The 22,683-nt window shown below is 39.0% G+C and overlaps 1 protein-coding gene and 1 non-coding gene across 9 annotated transcripts in view; both read right to left on the bottom strand.

The window, feature by feature from the left end:
- The window catches only part of SCFD2 (sec1 family domain containing 2), a 513,758-nt gene that overhangs the window by 390,169 nt on the left and 100,906 nt on the right, over positions 1–22,683 (bottom strand). For all 8 annotated transcript variants that reach the window (XR_010126050.1, XR_010126051.1, XM_054484287.2 and 5 more), the window contains exon 4: positions 9,982–10,157. Coding sequence is in view for 6 of the 8 variants with exons in the window: in XM_054484287.2 (XP_054340262.2) it covers positions 9,982–10,157 (176 nt within the window). In the remaining 2 variants the exon portion in view is untranslated. The remainder of the gene's footprint in view (positions 1–9,981; positions 10,158–22,683) is intronic.
- On the bottom strand, positions 1,600–1,705 carry LOC129036038 (U6 spliceosomal RNA). The gene has a single exon (XR_008502487.2). It is a non-coding gene; the product is annotated as a U6 spliceosomal RNA (small nuclear RNA).

Below are 22,683 nucleotides of genomic sequence, written 5' to 3'. Positions count from 1 at the left end.
CCTTTGTCTTTGGCAACCAGGGCTGGTAGAGAAAGACCACCAGGTGGAAGCAGGAATAGGTGTTTCTGAGCTCAGACTCTCCTTGGGCGAGGCTTGCTGCAGCTACTGTGGGAGATGGTGGTATGGTTCCCAAGCCAATGGAGTTATGTTCCCAGGAGGATTATAGCTGCCTCTGCTGAATCACACAGATCACCAGGGAAAAGGGGTAAAGTGGGCAGTCACAGGCTTCACCCCACTCCCATGTAGACTACAGTCCTAAAGGCTGGTCTCATGCCCACTGTGCCCCAGCAACAGGACCAAGTTTATTTCCAGGCAGCCAGTGACCGGGGCTGAGAACTTCCCCAGACCACCAGCCTCTCCACTGGGAAAGCAAGCAGACTCAGTTTTTCAGCATCTCAGGGAGCCTGCAGTAGTGATCCAGTTCGTCCAAACAGTCTGTGCATTCTCTCAGCTTTCCTGGCATGTTCCTGCAGTAGTTCTTGGAGCAGAAGTTCACGATGTGAATCTCCACACACTGCTCTGTCTGAGTGGGAGCTGCAAGCTAGTCCTGCCTCCTATCCGCCATCTTAATCCAAATCTCCAAAGATGCTTTTGCAAGTGACAATACCCCATGCTGCCTAATGACTCTTGAATAGCAAGGCCCACAGAGAAGCAGAGTGGTGGAAACTACTTCTCAGAAAAACTCAATCCTAATTATAAATGGCTAAAAAGAAGGCATTATAAAACAGAACCTCCCAGGGTGTTGGTGAAGTCAGGAATGGCACTAAAATGAGCCATCATATTTCCAAGCCAAGCCATATGGCGTGACAGCTAATAGAGGCACTAGAGGACTTAGAAAGTAAAATCCGCCAATTTATTAGAAAATTAGCAGACATACTATTACTTAGCTTAGGTAAACTTGATTTGCTATAGAAAGATATTATCTAACATTCAATATATTTTAAAAAACCAATCCTACCTATTAAAAACTACTTTGGCAGCCAATAAAATAGATGCCTATTTTTTATTGCAAAGAGATAAAACTTAAAACTAAAGCTATATTTTACCTCAATTTTTTTGAGTGACTTTATAACTCATTTATATTTTATTAAAAAACCATTTTCCAAGCTGGATTGCTTTAATTTAAAGTATAAATTCTACCTAAAGAAATAACTGGAGATGGGTATATTACATATATATTTATAAAGTATATGTTTAGGAAGTAGGAAGTTTAAACACAGCTGCTTCCTTAATACATAGTTTGCTATCATTTTATAATCACAATAAGTTATAGTCAATAAAAGGTTTTTTTCCTTGTATTACTCTTCAGTGATTTTATAGAGGGGAAATCAGATGTTGGGCAGCGTTCAAGAATACATATTACTTTTCAGTGTTCTCACTCTATGATACCTTGATTTTATCCCACAAAATCTTTTCTGGGGTTTCAAAGTGTTCTGAATCCAATGAGGATTATGTTTATTATTATTATTATTATTACCACTCACACCAATACACCATGCCATTTTTTAAGACAAGTAGAAACAGCATAAGGCTTAAAAAATCATAATGGGTTTGCTAACGCACAATTTTTCTTTAATTTTTACTTTTATTCTAGATTTTAAAAATGTGAAATGCTTCATGAATTTGCATGTCATCTTTGTGCGGGGCCATGCTAATCTTTTCTGTATCATTCCAATTTTAGTATATGTGCTGCCAAAGAGAGCACCTAATGCACAATTTAAAGGGTCATTTCTTTGCTGTGTAATTTTGACAAAAAGGTCAATTGTTTCATTCTCTTTGAAGTTCAAGCACTAGTTATTGTTATTGTTATAACTATAACAATTACATTGTTATAGTTTTATAATAAGTGGTATAAACATGCCTATAAAATAATTGTTTTCTTTTGCCTTATATTTATTTATTTATTTATTTATTTTGAGACAGGGTTACCCAGGCTGGAATGCAGTGACGCAATTACGGCTTACTGCAGCTTTGACCTCCTGGGCTCAAGTGATCTTCCTGCCTCAGTCTCCTGAGTAGCTGGGACCACAGGCATGCACCACCACATCCAGCTAATTTTTTTTTTTTCATTTTTAGTACAGACAAGGTCTCACTATGTTGCCCAGACTGGTCTTGAACTCCTGGCCTCAAGTGATCCTCCTGCCTCAGGATTGCAGGTGTGAGCCACCAGGCCTGGCCAATAAATTTTTAATGGGGAAAAAAAGCTGTTTTCTTGTGATGACTAGCATAAAAACATCAGCCATCCATTACAGAAAAAGTGGGCTTTAAATCAAGGTTTAAAGAAAAATACTGTCAAACATTATCAAACAGTAAATATAAAAAGTAACATTTTTCTAAGTGACAAACTCATTCTTCCTTAATAAATTTTAATTTAAGAAACCAAAATCCAGGTGAGAATATATTAAAGGCATTACTCACATAAAATAAGACAGCATTTGTAATATTTTCAACCCAGCTGAAAGAATAAATAATAATGACTATTTATTGAGGATTTACTGTACTTAGTTATGTATTAATACACATATAGTCTCATTCAATCCTGACAACACTATGAGGTAGATAATTTATTCTTAGCTATGTATTATGTGTATTAATACATAACACATAAATATGTGTATTAATACACATGTAATTTCACTCAATCCTGACAATAACTCTATGAGGTAGATACTTTTATTTATATTTAGATGAGGAAACTAAGCCAAACTCTCTTGCTATACTACAAGAAAGGAATTCTTCATACTTTACACCATTTCACCAAATTAAATGAATTTGTACTTTAGTTAAAAGGCAAAGCTACTTTGTGAAAACACTCACTAATTGAATCATAAACATATCCATGATCAGTTTAAACTTGTTCTTTTGTACACTTTAAATTTGAAGCAAAATCAGAATTATGTTATAACTAGCACACATGTATTCAATTCCTAAAACACTGACAGTGATATTGGACCTTGGAGATAAGAGAGAGAAAAAAGGAGTCATGAAGATGCTTTATCTCCTTTGGCTTTTCAAATTACACTCACTGCTAACAAATATTAGATTTTCCCCAAGAATACTCAAAAAGGTTTCTCTTTTGAGCATATAATATTATCTTTAGAAATTAAGTGTATAAATCTATTGTTTCTAGGAGTGTAAGTCCAACACAAATTTTACAAATAGTCCTCAGGTCTCTTGCTGACTAGTTGTTAGATCACCAAAACCATTGTAAGTAGAAGAAATGCAGTAACCTATTTTTAATTGTAGATTTCTAAGACCGATTTCTTTTTTTTAGCTAAGGTTGTCTATAACATTACTTAGGCCATAAAGTAAACATTGAGGTTTCAGTGATGGAGCCCTGGTAGAAAGTGGTAGAAATGAGTCTCCCAAGAAATAAACAATTCTCAACATTAGCTGAAATTTCTTGGTGGCTCTCAAGCCCTTGGGGAAAAATGAAAGGTTGTCCTCATGCTCAAAATAAACACAAATGCCCTACTTTCAAACCAAAGCCTGTAAAAGGGGCAGCTGCCCATATATTATGACTTGTTAAACTAATGGATGAGTATATACTATGTAAAGTAAGCATGTCCATAAACAAAGAGCATTCCAATGATCAGTTTATACATTCGCCTATGCTAAAACCCTAACTTGTAAGGACCCAGAAGTGACTGAGAACACAGTACTGGTCAGGGTGATATGCAATTATGATAAAAGTAGGATTTTAGTATTTTAAATGTTTACTTCTTTTCCCCAATCTTATTTATTTATTTAAGAGATTGGGCGGAGGCAAAGGGGTCTCTCTATGTTGCCAGGCTGGAGCGCAGTGGCTATTCACAGGCCACTGCAGCCTCAAACTCCTGACTTCGAGTAATCCTCCTACTTCAGCCTCCTGAACTACAGATGTGTACCACCATGCCTGGGGTTCCTCAGTCTTTCAATTCTTTCTTTAATTGTTGAAAGAACCACACCAATTACCATGATCACATCTAATAGTCTAAGAGTCTAATATGGAACAAAAGATTCCAAAAATTAATTACAAATAAAAAATGGCTTAGAATTAATATGTCAAGTTTCTTCAGAAAACTTTAGTAAGCTTATCTAGAAAGATTATCATTCTCAGGAGAAAAATCTCTGTATAGTCTTGTTTTGAAGCAATTTTATGAGATTTTGGAGTGGGGCTCACTTTAGAGGACATGTGATGAAGAGCAGGGTGAAGAGATTGTCCATACAGTGAGGCAGCAGGAATGAAGGAGGGCACAATAGTGGCTTAGGGCAGGTTGTCAGAGCCCACGAGTATGAAGAGGGTGTCCACAGGGGAGACAATGGCAGCCCAGAGCATGGTGTCAGAGCCAGAACCAGGTGAGGAGGGCATTTGTGCATGGGGGTGGGAGAGTCTCGCAGGGGTTGTTGGAACCCAAGGGGATGGAAAGGGCATCCACGTGGAAGGTGGTGGAAGTGAGGATCCAGGGAAGGGGATCAGAACCTGAGCAAGGTAAGGATGGTGTCCATACAACAACCCAAGTGGAATGAAGAGGACATCTCGAAGGGATGGGGAGACTGGAGGAGAGGGGAGAATGCAGCAGCAGCCCTGCATGGGTTGTCAGAACCAAAGCAGGTGACAAAAGGTATCCAGGTGGAGGTTAAGTGACAACAACATCCCAGGATGCAGTGTAGGACGCTGAGCCGGGTGGTGAGGGCAGCTAAAGAAGGCAGTAGCAATGGTAGTGACTCGGCATAAAGTGTCAGAGCCTGCAGAATGAGGAGGGTATCAGCGCTATAGGAGCCACAGTGTGGGCTTAGTGTGGGGTGCTGGAGCCCGAGAGGCATGAGGAGGGCCTCTATGAAGAAGGCAGAGGCAGGGGCAGCACAGGGTGAGATGTCAGAGCTCAATTGAGGTAGAAGAGCATCCCTATGGGGAGGTTTCCACAAGGGTGCCTCTGTATGAAATGAGAGAGAACATCCGTGTGGGCTTGGCCATGGCCTGGAGCAGGAAGGGAGAGCCCAGGTGAGGTGAGGAGGCATCCACACCACAGGGCAGCAACTCTAATGGAAGATTAGTTACACACAGTGGGGATGATAAAGTAATTAAATATGTCGAGGATAATGGGAGACAAGTTCCTCACTGCCAGAGAAGGGAGGTACAATTATGGAAAAGGGGAAAACTAGAATGAACCCTGTGCTATTAGACTAGAGCTATGATATTAGACCAAGTGCAGTGGCTCATGCCTGTAATCCCAACATTTTGGTAGGCCAAGGCGGGAGGATCACTTGAGTCCAGGAGTTTGAGACCAGCCTGGGCAATACAGAAAGATCCTATTTCTACAAAAAATAAAAAATAAAAATGAGCCAGGAGTGCTGGTGCATTCCCCTAGTCCCAGCTACTCAGGAGGCTGAGGTAGGAGGATCATTTGAGCCGAGGATGTCAAGCCTACACTGAGTGGTGATCATGCCATTGCACTCAATCTGGGTGATAGAGTGAGACCCCGTTTCAAAAAAATTTAAAAAAGAACTATGAAAGTAATATGAGCTCATAGTTTTTAATGAAGACGGAGATAAAGACAGTGATAGAGATAGAAATATGTTTTAAAATGGTATAATTGGTAAATTCACAATCATTGTGAGTAATTTAAAATCACCTCTGACAGAAGATAAATCAAAGCTATAAAGAATTGAAGAAATTATAGTTTTGAATCACTTATTACTTATATTATTATAATTATAAATATCAACAACAAAGCAATAGATCCAGGTTATTTTTTGGAGTATTTTACTTTTAAGCAACTGATAATTCCTTTTTTAAATAAATAGAGAATAGAAAAACTAAAACTCACCCTAACTGACTTTACTAAACTATTATAATGTAATCTTTTTTTGGAAAACCAGACCATGGCAGAACAATAAAGAAAAAATACAGGCCAGGTGCAGTGGCTCATGCCTGTAATCCCAACACTGGGAGGCCAAGGCGGGCAGATCACTTGAGGTCAGAAGTTCGAGACCGGCATGGCCCACATGGCGAAACCCTATCTCTATAAAAAAATACAAAAATTAGCTGGGCGTGGTGGCGCACACCTGTAATTCCAGCTATTCGGGAGGCTGACATGGGAAAATCACTTGAATTCAGGAGGTGGAGGTTGCAGTGAACTGAGATCACGCCACTGCACTCCAGCCTGGGTGACAGAGCAAGACCTGTCTCAAAAAAAGAAAGAAAAAATCCTAATTTCACCTATGAGCATAAATGCAAATTTCTATGGAAAATATTAGTAAACTAAATCCAGCAATTTGTATGTGTGTGTGTGCATATATTTACATGTGTATGAGTGTATGTGTGTGTGGGAACAAGTTGAATTTGTCCCAAGAATGCAATGAAGATTATTTAGCATTAAAAAAGTTATAAACCCAATTCACCATATTAACAGATTAAGGGAGAAAAACTAATCATTTTAAAAAATAATAATCTGCATTAAACAAAATGCAACACTAATGCATCACTAAAAAAAAAAAAAAAAATAGCAAACTAGGATTAGGAAGAAACTTCCTTAGTCTGATTAAAAACAAAACAAAACCTCAGCGAACATAATACTTAATGGTAACATTTGGGAACATTTTCCTTAAAGTCAGGAATAAGATGAAGATGCCTGTTAGCATGACTCTTACTGAAAAAGGGCCTAGTATGCCTGGTCAATGCACTATGAAAGACACTTGGTATCAAGTGTGGAAACGAAGAAACAAAACTGACTTTATTCACAGATAATATTCTTGCCCACACAAAAGACCCAGGACAATCAATGAATAACAACCAGAAAGGTGTTGGATCCATGATCACTATTCACGAGTCAAGATATTCCTACATGCCAACAATAAACAACTAGAAAACTGAATTTTAAAAATTGAATTCATAATGGCATTAAAATCCTTAAAATACCCATGAATAAAAGCATAAAACTGAACATATCGATTTAAAAACACTGATGGATAAACTGACAACTAGAACAAACTAAAAACTGGGGGGAAAAAAAAACTTTTATTTGGGATCTTAGTATATTACATATTAACGGGAAAAAGATGAGTGTATTTTGGCTCCAAATAACAGAAAACCAATCACCATAAACAACAAAAATTATCATCTCACAAAACAAGATATTTTGAGGTAAGGCTCATAGCCATCATTAAGGATTCAGAAAGTTTTTTTTTCTTTTTGCCTTGCTAGAAAAAATACATAATGAAGAAATAAGCTCCTTTTTCTGCCTCTTGATATATGTTTGTGACACTTTAGTCATTCTGGGATAATGAAGGCAGCTCACTGACATCCTGAAGAGGACACAGCTTTGAGCCTTACCTGCTTCAATGTTTTTGGCAATATCTGGTAAACTCAACAATATATAACAGAAGACATATTCCAGGGTATTCACTGCATAACTTTTCCTAATCTCACATACATACGCACATACAACAGACACATACACACATTCAACAGACACACACGCACACACACACACAGCACAAATGCAACAGCCTAACTAAACATCAGTATAGATTGCATAAATAAATTGTATATTTATGATGTGGTTTAAAGGAATGAGCTAGATCTACATACACCACTTTATTTATTTATTTATTTATTTATTTATTTATTTATTTATTTATTTATTTTTGAGATGGAGTCTCCCTCTGTCACCCAGGCTGAAGTGCAGTGGCACAGCCTCAGCTCACTGCAACCTCTGCCTCCCAGGTTCAAGAAATTCTCCTGCCTCAGCCTCCCGAGTAGCTGGGACTACAGAGGACCGCCACCACACCCAGCTAATTTTTATATTTTCAGTAGAGACAAGATTTTGCCATGTTGGCCAGGCTGGTCTCGAACTCCTAACCTCAAGTGATCCACCCACCTCGGCCTCCCAAACTGCTGGGATTACAGGCATAAGCCACCGCACCCAGCCCATCACTTTGGATTATCTTAAAAATAGAACCTTGAGACTTCATGTCTAAAACATCAAAAGCAATGGCAACAAAAGCCAAAATTGACAAATGGGATCTCATTAAACTAAAGAGCTTCTGCACAGCAAAAGAAACTACCATCAGAGTGAACAGGCAACCTACAGAATGGGAGAACATTTTTCCAATCTACTCATCTGACAAAGGGCTAATATCCAGAATCTACAATGAACTCCAACAAATTTACAAGGAAAAAACAAACAACCCTATCAAAAAGTGGGCGAAGGATATGAACAGACACTTCTCAAAAGAAGACATTTATGCAGCCAAAAGACACATGAAAAAATGCTCATCACCACTGGCCATCAGAGAATGCAAATCAAAACCACAATGAGATACCATCTCACACCAGTTAGAATGGCAATCATTAAAAAGTCAGGAAACAACAAGTGCTGGAGAGGATGTAGAGAAAAAGGAACACTTTTACACTGTTGGTGGGACTGTAAACTAGTTCAACCATTGTGGAAGTCAGTGTGGCGATTCCTCAGGGATCTAGAACTAGAAATACCATTTGACCCAGCCATCCCATTACTGGGTATATACCCAAAGGACTATAAATCATGCTGCTATAAAGACACATGCACATGTATGTTTACTGCAGCACTATTCACAATAGCAAAGACTTGGAACCAACCCAAATGTCCAATAATGATAGACTGGATTAAGAAAATATGGCACATATACACCATGGAATACTATGCAGCCATAAAAAAGGATGAGCTCATGTCCTTTGTAAGGACATAGATGAAGCTGGAAACCATCATTCTCAGCAAACTATCGCAAGGACAAAAAACCAAACACCGCATGTTCTCACTCATAGGTGGGAATTGAACAATGAGAATACATGGACACAGGAAGGGGAACATCACATACCAGGGCCTGTTGTGGGGTGAGGGGAAAGAGAGAGGGATAGCATTAGGAGATATACCTAATGTTAAATGACGCGAGTTAATGGGTGCAGCACACCAACGTGGCACATGTATACATATGTAACAAACCTGCACGTTGTGCACATGTACCCTAAAACTTAAAGTATAATAATAAAAAAAAAATAGAAACTTGAGAGAAAAAAGGAAGCTATTTAGGGATATTTATAGTATAATATCACTTATGTAAAATTAAAATCCATAACATAAATGCTCTATATTATTTATGAAAAAGTAAACATTTAATAAAAATATAAAAACAATGAATTGACCATGTAATTATCTCTAGGGAAAGAAAAAGGAAAATCAGAGTAGAGATGGTTATATAGTATCAAAAATGCTTCATCTTTCTCTCTAGTTTTATTTCTTTAATGAAAAAGGATCCATGATAAATATGAAAATAATGATAAATCATATTGAATCTATGCAGAAAGTTTACAGATACTTGTCATTTTATGTACATTTATGCTTCACAATCCTCTATCCTTTTTTAAAGTACTGTATAATTTTTAAAAATACTTCATAATTTTAAAAAATACATACTACATATTTTTTTAAAAGTTTCCCATGAAAATATTTCATCAGTCATGAAAAGTTCCTATCCCACATACAAATACCTGTATAAACACTACAAATGGAAATCACTTCCTTCATTTTTTACTAAACACCATTTTAAGACACATGCTATATGTTGCTTAAGGACTAGAAACTAGATAATGTCAGAAGAAATGTAAATAGCGGTAATATGTTACAGAGAGAGTAGCAAGGATCAAATAAAGATGCCATGAAGAGCAAGAAAGGTCTAAATGGCATAAAATTGAAAGAGGTGTCCAGAGGTTAGTCCAATGCTCAAAAAACATCCTTGGTATTAAATAAGAAGTCAAAGATGTTACTGTCAAATTTTTTTTTAAACAGGTGTGAAAAAAGTTTCTACTTGAATTTTAACTAGGGGGCACTTAGAGAATATGAAGCAGGGCACATGTCAACAATATGATTTATTACTAAGGCTATAATAAATGTCAAGGTTTTTCTCTGGAAGTCAAAACGTTAATTATTAAGATCCCACGAGGTTCCCATAGTAACATACCTGAAGAAGGAGCCTTTCAAAAGCCAGAAAGTTGTCCCACTTGGCAGTCTGTGGGTGTTTCAACGTTTGAGCTGTGGCCAGCCCAAGCTGGAGGAGGCCACAATGATTCATTAGAGCTTTGAGGTTGTTCTTGAAGAGCTGAATATAGGACATGAGCTGTCCCGGTGTGACTCTCCCTGGAAAAACGTAAGAATTTATCAGTGTACCCACTTCTGGGAATAGTACAAATAATGAGAAGGATTCCATTAATAATATCACTGTCTTGTATTTGGGCAGAACTTCAGAGCTGACTGCAAGCTTTCCTAAGCTCTTGTGATTCTTACAACTATATAGTGACAAGAGCAAAATTGGTACTATTATTAATACTTGCATTTTGCAAGTAAGGAAACAAGGATGCTAATTAAGGAATCTGGCCAAGGTCATGTTGCCAGTAGAATTCATTTTACCATTATGTAATACTCTGTAAATAAGTTTTCAAACAAAGTCACACAAATAAATATTTGTTGAGCTCAACTTGGAGTACCTCTTTATGACATATGACATAACAATCTAAGAGGGAAAAAGGTAAGATTTCTAATTGTGTGTGTATGTACATAAAAGAAGACGAGAAATAGGTTATTTCTCATCTACAACTTTACCATTGATATCAGTGAGTTCATGACAATATTCATGAGATAAAAGCAGTTACATGGAACAAAAATGTATCAAGAACTACAGTGGCAAAACCACTGGAAGAGGAGGTATCAGAAGAAAGTGTTGGTGTGGGGAACAGCACATTTGCTACAATGGTCACCTACATTTAGAACAAGAGAGCCTACCTCATAAAAGGATAGAGACTGTACAAACACATGTACATCTACAAACACACAAACTGTCGAGGATTCACTCCTTCAGAGCCCCTAACTCCAAGTTTTGCCAATAGCTGTCTTTCCACTGAGTCTCCTCCCACTCTCCAGTCTGTGAAATTTCATTCCTGCCATTCCTCCATGCTATGTGCAAAGCTCCTGGACATCAGATTCTCCCCACCAGGCAAAAAGGCAATGGGGCCAAACACAGATGTAAGCCAAGTAATTCATTCCTATATGTTTCACCCATGTCATGTCTGTGGGTTGTTCTTTGATACTGAAATCCAAGTTTATTTGCTTGTTATATCTAGGTTTTTAAATATTTAGCAATGAAACCACCTGCATTTATTTAGCAATTTACACAGTGCTTACACAAACACACCCGTTACTGATTCTCATGGCAACTCCTTGAGGTAGCAAACGAGGCTTGTGCTGCATCTATTAGCCCTGCCTGACGTGCTAAGAAAGTAATGTCTTACCCAATGCTAAATGGCAGGTATCACTTAATAAATGGTTTTTGCTAAAAGTAAAGACCTTGCCACATGAAACTCAAAAGCCTACAACATATCTTTCTATCTTTTCATTAATTTTTTTGAAGAGATAAAGAATGTTTAAGTTCTTCATTACCAGTTTATCAGGGTAAGCATTTAAAGAAAAAGAACAGCAGGAGTAAGTAGGAGGGTGAGTCTCATGAGTTTCTTTGGTCCCTTGGTAAAGCATGGGTTTGCTCCTGATTCTCAAAGCAGCAAGCTAACAATTTGCTTGCTCAAGTACTCATAGAAAAAAACCTCATTAATACTTTGTTTCTTTATCAGGTTTATTAAGGTATTTTCTACATACAGTAAAATTCAGCCTTTTCTAGTATAGAGTTCTATGAATTTTGACAAATGGATATGGTTGAATAACCACTGTCACAGTCAAAATACAGAACATTCCCATCATTCCAAACAGCTCCCCTTCTTGGTAGTCCATTCACTTTCCCCAATTCAGCCCTGTTGGTTGACGAACCCTTATCTGTGTTTATCTGATTTCCATCTCACAGCTTTGTCTTTCTAGAGCGTCATATAAATGGAATCACATAGTATGTAGCCATTTGTTTTTTTTTGTTTTTTTTTTTTTCTTCTGATTTTTTTTTTTTTTTATTATTATTATTATTATACGTTAGGTTTTATGGTACATGTGCGCAATGTGCAGGTAAGTTACATATGTATACATGTGCCATGCTGGTGCGCTGCACCCACCAACTCGTCATCTAGCATTAGGTATATCTTCCAATGCTATCCCTCCCCCCTCCCCCCACCCCACAACAGTCCCCAGAGTGTGATGTTCCCCTTCCTGTGTCCATGTGTTCTCATTGTTCAATTCCCACCTATGAGTGAGAATATGCGGTGTTTGGTTTTTTGTTCTTGCGATAGTTTACTGAGAATGATGATTTCCAATTTCATCCATGTCCCTACAAAGGACGTGAACTCATCATTTTTTATGGCTGCATAGTATTCCATGGTGTATATGTGCCACATTTTCTTAATCCAGTCTATCATTGTTGGACATTTGGGTTGGTTCCAAGTCTTTGCTATTGTGAATAATGCCGCAATAAACATACGTGTGCATGTGTCTTTATAGCAGCATGATTTATAGTCCTTTGGGTATACACCCAGTAATGGGATGGCTGGGTCGAATGGAATTTCTAGTTCTAGATCCCTGAGGAATCGCCACACTGACTTCCACAAGGGCTGAACTAGTTTACAGTCCCACCAACAGTGTAAAAGTGTTCCTGTTTCTCCACATCCTCTCCAGCACTTGTTGTTTCCTGACTTTTTAATGATTGCCATTCTAACTGGTGTGAGATGGTATCTCATTGTGGTTTTGATTTGCATTTCTCTGATGGCCAGTGATGGTGAGCATTTTTTCATGTGTTTTTTGGCTGCATAAATGTCTTCTTTTGAGAAGTGTCTGTTCATGTCCTTCGCCCACTTTTTGATGGGGTTGTTTGTTTTTTTCTTGTAAATTTGTTGGAGTTCATTGTAGATTCTGGATATTAGCCCTTTGTCAGATGAGTAGGTTGCGAAAATTTTCTCCCATTTTGTAGGTTGCCTGTTCACTCTGATGGTAGTTTCTTTTGCTGTGCAGAAGCTCCTGAGTTTAATTAGATCCCATTTGTCAATTTTGGCTTTTGTTGCCATTGCTTTTGGTGTTTTAGACATGAAGTCCTTGCCCATGCCTATGTCCTGAATGGTAAGGCCTAGGTTTTCTTCTAGGGTTTTTATGGTTTTAGGTCTAACATTTAAGTCTTTAATCCATCTTGAATTGATTTTTGTATAAGGTGTAAGGAAGGGATCCAGTTTCAGCTTTCTACATATGGCTAGCCAGTTTTCCCAGCACCATTTATTAAATAGGGAATCCTTTCCCCATTTCTTGTTTTTGTCAGGTTTGTCAAAGATCAGATACTTGTAGATATGTGGCATTATTTCTGACGGCTCTGTTCTGTTCCATTGATCTATATCTCTGTTTTGGTACCAGTACCATGCTGTTTTGGTTACTGTAGCCTCGTAGTATAGTTTGAAGTCAGATAGTGTGATGCCTCCAGCTTTGTTCTTTTGGCTGAGGATTGACTTGGCGATGCGGGCTTTTTTTTGGTTCCATATGAACTTTAAAGTAGTTTTTTCCAATTCTGTGAAGAAAGTCATTGGTAGCTTGATGGGGATGGCATTGAATCTGTAAATTACCTTGGGAAGGATGGCGATTTTCACGATGTTGATTCTTCCTACCCATGAGCATGGAATGTTCTTCCATTTGTTTGTATCCTCTTTTATTTCCTTGAGCAGTGGTTTGTAGTTCTCCTTGAAGAGGTCTTTCACATCCCTTGTAAGTTGGATTCCTAGGTATTTTATTCTCTTTGAAGCAATTGTGAATGGGAGTTCACTCATGATTTGGCTCTCTGTTTGTCTGTTATTGATGTATAAGAATGCTTGTGATTTTTGCACATTGATTTTGTATCCTGAGACTTTGCTGAAGTTGCTTATCAGCTTAAGGAGATTTTGGGCTGAGACAATGGGGTTTTCTAGATATACTATCATGTCATCTGCAAACAGGGACAATTTGACTTCCTCTTTTCCTAATTGAATACCCTTGATTTCCTTCTCCTGCCTAATTGCCCTGGCCAGAACTTCCAACACTATGTTGAATAGAAGTGGTGAGAGAGGGCATCCCTGTCTTGTGCCAGTTTTCAAAGGGAATGCTTCCAGTTTTTGCCCATTCAGTATGATATTGGCTGTGGGTTTGTCATAAATAGCTCTTATTATTTTGAGATACGTCCCATCAATTCCTAATTTATTGAGAGTTTTTAGCATGAAGGGTTGTTGAATTTTGTCAAAGGCCTTTTCTGCATCTATTGAGATAATCATGTGGTTTTTGTCTTTCGTTCTGTTTATATGCTGGATTACATTTATTGATTTGCGTATATTGAACCAGCCTTGCATCCCAGGGATGAAGCCCACTTGATCATGGTGGATAAGCTTTTTGATGTGTTGCTGGATTCTGTTTGCCAGTATTTTATTGAGGATTTTTGCATCAATGTTCATCAAGGATATTGATCTAAAATTCTCTTTTTTTGTTGTGTCTCTGCCAGGCTTTGGTATCAGGATGATGCTGGCCTCATAAAATGAGTTAGGGAGGATTCCCTCTTTTTCTGTTGATTGGAATAGTTTCAGAAGGAATGGTACCAGCTCCTCCTTGTACCTCTGGTAGAATTCGGCTGTGAATCCATCTGGACCTGGACTTTTTTTGGTTGGTAAGCTATTGATTATTGCCACAATTTCAGCTCCTGTTATTGGTCTATTCAGAGATTCAACTTCTTCCTGGTTTAGTCTTGGGAGGGTGTATGTGTTGAGGAATTTATCCATTTCTTCTAGATTTTCTAGTTTATTTGCATAGAGGTGTTTGTAATATTCTCTGATGGTAGTTTGTATTTCTGTGGGATCGGTGGTGATTTCCCCTTTATCATTTTTTATTGCATCTATTTGATTCTTCTCTCTTTTTTTCTTTATTAATCTTGCTAGCGGTCTATCAATTTTGTTGATCCTTTCAAAAAACCAGCTCCTGGATTCATTTATTTTTTGAAGGGTTTTTTGTGTCTCTATTTCCTTCAGTTCTGCTCTGATTTTAGTTATTTCTTGCCTTCTGCTAGCTTTTGAATGTGTTTGCTCTTGCTTTTCTAGTTCTTTTAATTGTGATGTTAGGGTGTCAATTTTGGATCTTTCCTGCTTTCTCTTGTGGGCATTTAGTGCTATAAATTTCCCTCTACACACTGCTTTGAATGCATCCCAGAGATTCTGGTATGTTGTGTCTTGGTTCTCGTTGGTTTCAAAGAACATCTTTATTTCTGCCTTCATTTCGTTATGTACCCAGTAGTCGTTCAGGAGCAGGTTGTTCAGTTTCCACGTAGTTGAGCGGTTTTGAGTGAGATTCTTAATCCTGAGTTCTAGCTTGATTGCACTGTGATCTGAGAGACAGTTTGTTACAATTTCTGTTCTTTTACATTTATTGAGGAGAGCTTTACTTCCAAGTATATGGTCAATTTTGGAATAGGTGTGGTGTGGTGCTGAAAAAAATGTATATTCTGTTGATTTGGGGTGGAGAGTTCTGTAGATGTCTACTAGGTCCGCTTGGTGCAGAGCTAAGTTCAATTCCTGGGTATCCTTGTTGACTTTCTGTCTCGTTGATCTGTCTAATGTTGATAGTGGGGTGTTAAAGTCTCCCATTATTAATGTGTGGGAGTCTAAGTCTCTTTGTAGGTCACTCAGGACTTGCTTTATGAATCTGGGTGCTCCTGTATTGGGTGCATATATATTTAGGATAGTTAGCTCTTCTTGTTGAATTAATCCCTTTACCATTATGTAATGGCTTTCTTTGTCTCTTTTGATCTTTGTTGGTTTAAAGTCTGTTTTATCAGAGACTAGGATTGCAACCCCTGCCTTTTTGTGTTTTCCATTTGCTTGGTAGATCTTCCTCCATCCTTTTATTTTGAGCCTATGTGTGTCTCTGCACGTGAGATGGGTTTCCTGAATACAGCACACTGATGGGTCTTGAGTCTTAATCCAGTTTGCCAGTCTGTGTCTTTTAATTGGAGCATTTAGTCCATTTACATTTAAAGTTAATATTGTTATGTGTGAATTTGATCCTGTCATTATGATGTTAGCTGGATATTTTGCTCGTTAGTTGATGCAGTCTCTTCCTAGTCTCGATGTTCTTTACATTTCGGTATGATTTTGCAGTGGCTGGTACCGGTTGTGCCTTTCCATGTTTAGCGCTTCCTTCAGGAGCTCTTTTAGGGCAGGCCTGGTGGTGACAAAATCTCTCAGCATTTGCTTGTCTGTAAAGTATTTTATTTCTCCTTCACTTATGAAGCTTAGTTTGGCAGGATATGAAATTCTGGGTTGAAAATTCTTTTCTTTAAGAATGTTGAATATTGGCCCCCACTCTCTTCTGGCTTGTAGGGTTTCTGCCGAGAGATCCGCTGTGAGTCTGATGGGCTTCCCTTTGATGGTAACCCGACCTTTCTCTCTGGCTGCCCTTAACATTTTTTCCTTCATTTCAACTTTGGTGAATCTGACAATTATGTGTCTTGGAGTTGCTCTTCTCGAGGAGTATCTTTGTGGCGTTCTCTGTATTTCCTGAATCTGAATGTTGGCCTGCCTTGCTAGATTGGGGAAGTTCTCCTGGATAATATCCTGCAGAGTGTTTTCCAACTTGGTTCCATTCTCCCCGTCACTTTCAGGTACACCAATCAGACGTAGATTTGGTCTTTTCACATAGTCCCACATTTCTTGGAGGCTTTGCTCGTTTCTTTTTATTCTTTTTTCTCTAAACTTCCCTTCTCGCTTCATTTCATTCATTTCATCTTCCAGGGCTGATACCCTTTCTTCCATTTGATCGCATCGGCTCCTGAGGCTTCTGCATTCTTCACGTAGTTCTCGAGCCTTGGTTTTCAGCTCCATCAGCTCCTTTAAGCACTTCTCTGTATTGGTTATTCTAGTTATACATTCTTCTAAATTTTTTTCAAAGTTTTCAACTTCTTTGCCTTTGGTTTGAATATCCTCCCGTAGCTCGGAGTAATTTGATCGTCTGAAGCCTTCTTCTCTCAGCTCGTCAAAGTCATTCTCCGTCCAGCTTTGTTCCGTTGCTGGTGAGGAACTGCGTTCCTTTGGAAGAGGAGAGGTACTCTGGTTTTTAGAGTTTCCAGTTTTTCTGCTCTGTTTTTTCCCCATCTTTGTGGTTTTATCTACTTTTGGTCTTTGATGATGGTGATGTACAGATGGGTTTTTGGTGTGGATGTCCTTTCTGTTAGTTTTCCTTCTAACAGACAGAACCCTCAGCTGCAGGTCTGTTGGAGTACCTGGCCGGCCGTGTGAGGTGTCAGTCTGCCCCTGCTGGGGGGTGCCTCCCAGTTAGGCTGCTCGGGGGTCAGGGGTCAGGGACCCACTTGAGGAGGCAGTCAGCCCGTTCTCGGATCTCCAGCTGCGTGCTGGGAGAACCACTGCTCTCCTCACAGCTGTCAGACAGGGACATTTAAGTCTGCAGAGGTTACTGCTGTCTTTTTGTTTGTCTGTGTCCTGCCCCCAGAGGTGGAGCCTACAGAGGCAGGCAGGCCTCCTTGAGCTGTGGTGGGCTCCACCCAGTTCAAGCTTCCAGGCTGCTTTGTTTACCTAAGCGAGCCTGGGCAATGGCGGGCGCCCCTCCCCCAGCCTCGCTGCCGACTTGCTGTTTGATCTCAGACTGCTGTGCTAGCAATCAGCGAGACTCCGTGGGCGTAGGACCCTCTGAGCCAGGTGCGGGCTATACTCTCCTGGGGCACCGTTTCCTAAGCCCGTCGGAAAAGCACAGTATTCGGGTGGGAGTGGCCCGATTTTCCAGGTGCCGTCTGTCACCCCTGGAAGGGGAACTCCCTGACCCCTTGTGCTTCCCGAGTGAGGCAATGCCTCGCCCCTGCTTCGGCTGGCGCACGGTGCGCTCACCCACTGACCTGCGCCCACTGTCTGGCACTCCCTAGTGAGATGAACACGGTACCTCAGATGGAAATGCAGAAATCACCCGTCTTCTGCGTCGCTCGCACTGGGAGCTGTAGACCGGAGCTGTTCCTATATCGTATGTAGCCATTTGAGTCTGGCTTCTTTCACTGAACCATAATGTATTTGAGATTCATTCACGTTGCTGCTTGTATTAGTAGTTTGCTCTTTTTTCTTGCTGAGTGATATTTCATTGTGTGGATGTATCATAGTTTATTTAGCCATTTATTTATCTATTCACTAGTTAATGAGTATTTGTGTTACTTTCAATTTTTTAGAAATTGTGAATAAAGCCTTCGCAAACATCCGTGTACAGGTCTTTATGTGTGTGTGTGTATACATATGTTTCATTTTCCTTTAGGCAAATTTCTAGGAGCAGGTTTCTAGGTCAGATGTTAAGTACATGCTTACCTTTAATTTTTTTTTAGTTTTTAAGCTTTATTTTATCACTCTTACCAAATATATCAGAAAGCATATCAACAGTGCATCTTATGTTAAGTTTACAACAAAATTGAACAATGTAATTGTGTTTGATGAAAAAGTTTTATAGCAAAAAAGCGTACAATACAGTCCATTGAAATGCAGGGTTCATGCTTTTTAGGTACGTTAAAAAGTGGAAAATAAAAGACCTCTGCTACTCAGCAACAGAAAACAAGTTTAAAAGACTTGAGTGGAAATCAGACACTTAGGGGTTTGTGAAAAAAACTTCTTGGTACTGACCCACATATACATTCATAGTTCCATTTAGTTATTTTTTTTAATTTTTATTTTAGGTTCAGAGGTACATGTACTGGTTTGTTATATAGGTAAACTCATGTCATGGGGATTTGTGGTACAGAATGTTTTGTCACTCAGGTACTATGCCTAGTACCCAATAGTTATTTTTTCTGATCCTCTCCTTCCTCCTACCCTCCACCCTCAAGTAAGCTCCAATATCAGCTGTTCCCCTCTTAGTGTCCATGTGTCCCCATCATTTAGCTCTCACTTATAAGTGAGAACATGCAGTATTTAGTTTAAGCACATGTTTAATTTTATAAGAAATTGGCAAACTGATTTCCAAGGTGGGCTGTACCACCAGCAACATATGAGAGTTTTAGTTGCCTTACAACTTCACCAACACTTGGTTTTGTCAGCTATTTTTATTTTAGCCATTCTAACAGATGTGTAGCAGTATCTCATTTGGTTTGAAATTTCATTTTCCTAATGACTAATGTTAACCACCTTTTCATGTGTGTCTTTTGCCATCCTGTATCTGTTTTGGTGAAGTATCTGGTCAAATCTTTTGCTCGTTTTTTAATTAGGTTGTGTTCTTATTACTGAGTTGTGAGTGTCATTCACTTTTATTGATTCACTGATTCAACATATATTTCTGTAACAGGCACTATTCCTGTGTCTAGGAATAAACCTGTGAACAAATCCAGACAAAAATCCCTATGTTTGTAGCCAACAAATAAAGAAAACTCCTTGATGATCTCCTAATTAATTCAGCCTCTTACGTGTCATTCTCTCTAAAGGGATGGGGACCTTTTGTGCAAATGATTGACATTTTTAAGAAATGATATTCTCTGACACCTATTACATTAAATATGTAAGAACAAATTTTCACACAAAATGGTTTCAAAACTTAAGATTGACATGAGCTCCATTTATTTATATAAACACTGTACTGCAGGTGATGGCAGTGTGGCTCCTAAACACATAGAACTTAGTCTATCAAGACAAACATTCATTTAATGATCATACAAATAATTACTTAATCATGATAGTGATAAGTACTGCCAAAGAAAAATACAAAATGTCTTGAAGGTGTGAAAGGCTCTACATGATATGAAAACTGCCTACCTCTCCAACCCCATCTCCTCAACTGAAAAAAGAGGAATTAAATAGATTCAAAATATATACAATTCATGTATTCTATAACTATGTTTTAGAGAGACTCCAGGAAATGGGAATCACCAGAGGAAGCCATCAGAGGATCTGCTCAGATTTCTATTGTAATAACCGTATGTTCATTTTAAAGATAAAAGTGTCTTTGATTAAAAAACACAGTCCAGGCTCGGCACAGTGACTCACGCCTGTAATCCCAGCACTTTGGGAGGCCAAGATGGGCAGACCATGAGGTCAGGAGATCGAGACCATCCTGGCTAACATGGTGAAACCCCGTCCCTACTAAAAATACAAAAAAATTAGTTGGGCTTGGTGGTGGGCGCCTGTAGTCCCAGCTACTCGGGAGGCTGAGGCAGGAGAATGGCATGAACCCAGGAGGTGGAGCTTGCAGTGAGCCAGGATCCGGCCACTGCACTCTAGCCCAGAGACAGAATGAGACTCCGTCTCAAAAAAAAAAAAAAAAAAAACAGTCCTTGCCAGGCACAGTGGCTCACGCCTGTAACCCCAGCACTTTTGGAGGCCGAGGTGGGTGGATCACTTGAGGTCCAGAGTTGGAGACCAGCCTGACCAACATGGTGAAACCCTGTCTCTATTAAAAATTCAAAAATTAGCCGGGAGTGGTGGTGGGCGCCTGTAGTCCCAGCTACTCAGGAGGCTGAGGCAGGAGAATCACTTGAACCTGGGAGGTGGAGGTTGCAGTGAGCCGAGATTGCACCACTGCATTCCAGCCTGGGAGGCAGAGCGAGACTCAATCTTAAAAAAAAAAGAAAAAAGAAAGAAATAGAAAAATTAGCTGGGCATGGTAGTGCTCACCTATAGTCCCAGCTACTCAGGCGGCTGAGGCAGGAGAATCACTTGAACCTGGGAAGTGACCGAGATCATGCCACTGCACTCCAGCCTGGGCGACAGAGTGAGACTCCATCTCAAAAAAAAAAAAAAAAAAAAAAAGTCAAATTTTTTATCCAATCAGCATTTCCTAGCTGAGACCCAGACTCAGCTACCATATTTATGTAACGTCACCTTCTCATATAAGGCATATGACCTAAAGGAACAAATGGGTATATCTCCTAACAGAAAATATCAACACCACACTACCTTGCGTTCCTTGTGGATTTAGTAGTTATTCACCTTTTCTACTCTGTTCTATTCCCCTTTGTATGTCGTTTCTTACACACTCATGCCACTAATCCTTCGTTAGGTATAAATCATGACAGCAGATTTTTTTTTCCTAAAAATCCCTAAGAGGCTAACTGGAATTTAAGTAAAAAAGTAATTCACACAGATACTCTAAAAAAAAAAAAGGCCAGTGACATTTTTAAAATTTTTAAATTTAACCATAACCTTACCGAAAACAAATGGAAATCAACTAATTGACCATCAAAACTGCTGCAGTAAGACTAACCACTGAAGTAAAATTTCTTAGTTTATACAAACTAAAACAGCAAGCTACTAGACAAGTGTTGAAAAAGTAACGGACAGAACATTTATTCATACTTCACCTAACAAAAACAAGCAAACAAACAAAACCCTTGACAGACAGATTTACATGATTATTTTAAAATGTCAACCCCCCAGGCTTTATAGCACATTTTAAAAGCCATAAAACAAAGGTTATTTCATATTAAGACTGCATAAATATATAGCAACTTTTTAAAATGTGATTTTCAGTTAGGCTTTATTTTTCTTTCTTCTTATTTTTTTTTCTTTGTAGAGACAAGGTCTTGTTATGTTGCCCAGGTTGGTATCAAACTCCTGGCCTCAAGCAATCCTCCCACCTCCCAAAGTACTGGGATTACAGGTGTGGGCCACCATACCTGGCCCTTATTTCACTTTTAAGAAAGAGAAACAGGCTTCTGGTTTCAATTTAGCTAATAGAAAAACACAAAACTTCATCAAACATCAAATCTATACATTTTCAAAACTGTTATTAAAATATAAATTTATCTCTCGGGTAAAAGGTACAGATTTAGAAAACAAAAGGATTTAATATTATGCCAATATTTTTTGTGATTCTTATGATATTGAATTCAACTGAATTCCAATGCATTAAGAAGCTGTATTAGTCCGTTCTCACACTGTTATATAAAGAAATACCCGAGACTGGGCAATTTAAAAAGGAAAGAGGTTTAATGGCCTCACAGTTCTGCATGACTGAGGAGGGCTCAGGAAACTTACAATCATGGCAGAAGGGGAAGCAAACATGTCCATCTTCACAAGGTGGGAGGAGAGAGAAAAATGAGTAGCAAAGAGGCAACAGCCCCTTATAAAACCATCATATCTTGTGAGAACTCACTATCGCCAGTACAGCATCACGGAAACTGCCCCCATGATACAATTACCTCCACCTGGTCTCTCCCTGGGAATTATGGGGATTACAATTCAACATGAGATTTGGGTGGGGACACAAAGCCTAACCACATCAGAAGTTATTCTTCCAATTACTGCATATACTTGACAAATTATAGCTTTCTCAATCTGTTTTCTGGCTGGTAAAATATACTTAAAATATTTACACATGTATAATTCTTTATTGGCACTTTTAAAGACTATTCTATCATAATCACTCTGTCAGATTTGATTTAATGGCAAAACTGTTATGATGGGAAAGAGCAACCATCATAAGAAATTTTGTCTAGAGGCCAGGCACAGTGGCTCACGCCTGTAATCCCAGCACTTTGGGAGGCTGAGGCAGGCAGATCACTTGAGGCCAGGAGTTTGAGACAAGCCTGGCCAACATGGCGAAACCTCATCTCTACTGAAAGTACAAAAATTAGCCAGGCATAGTATCATATGCCTGTAATCCTAGCTGCTCAGGAGGCTGTGGCACGAGAATTGCCTGAGCCCAGGAGACAGCGGTTGCAGTGAGCCGAGATTGCCCCATTGCACTCCAGCCTGAGCAACAGAGG

Source organism: Pongo pygmaeus, chromosome 3 (assembly GCF_028885625.2).
Source record: "Pongo pygmaeus isolate AG05252 chromosome 3, NHGRI_mPonPyg2-v2.0_pri, whole genome shotgun sequence".
Lineage (NCBI taxonomy): Eukaryota > Metazoa > Chordata > Mammalia > Primates > Hominidae > Pongo > Pongo pygmaeus.
This window is presented reverse-complemented; position numbering and strand designations above follow the sequence as displayed.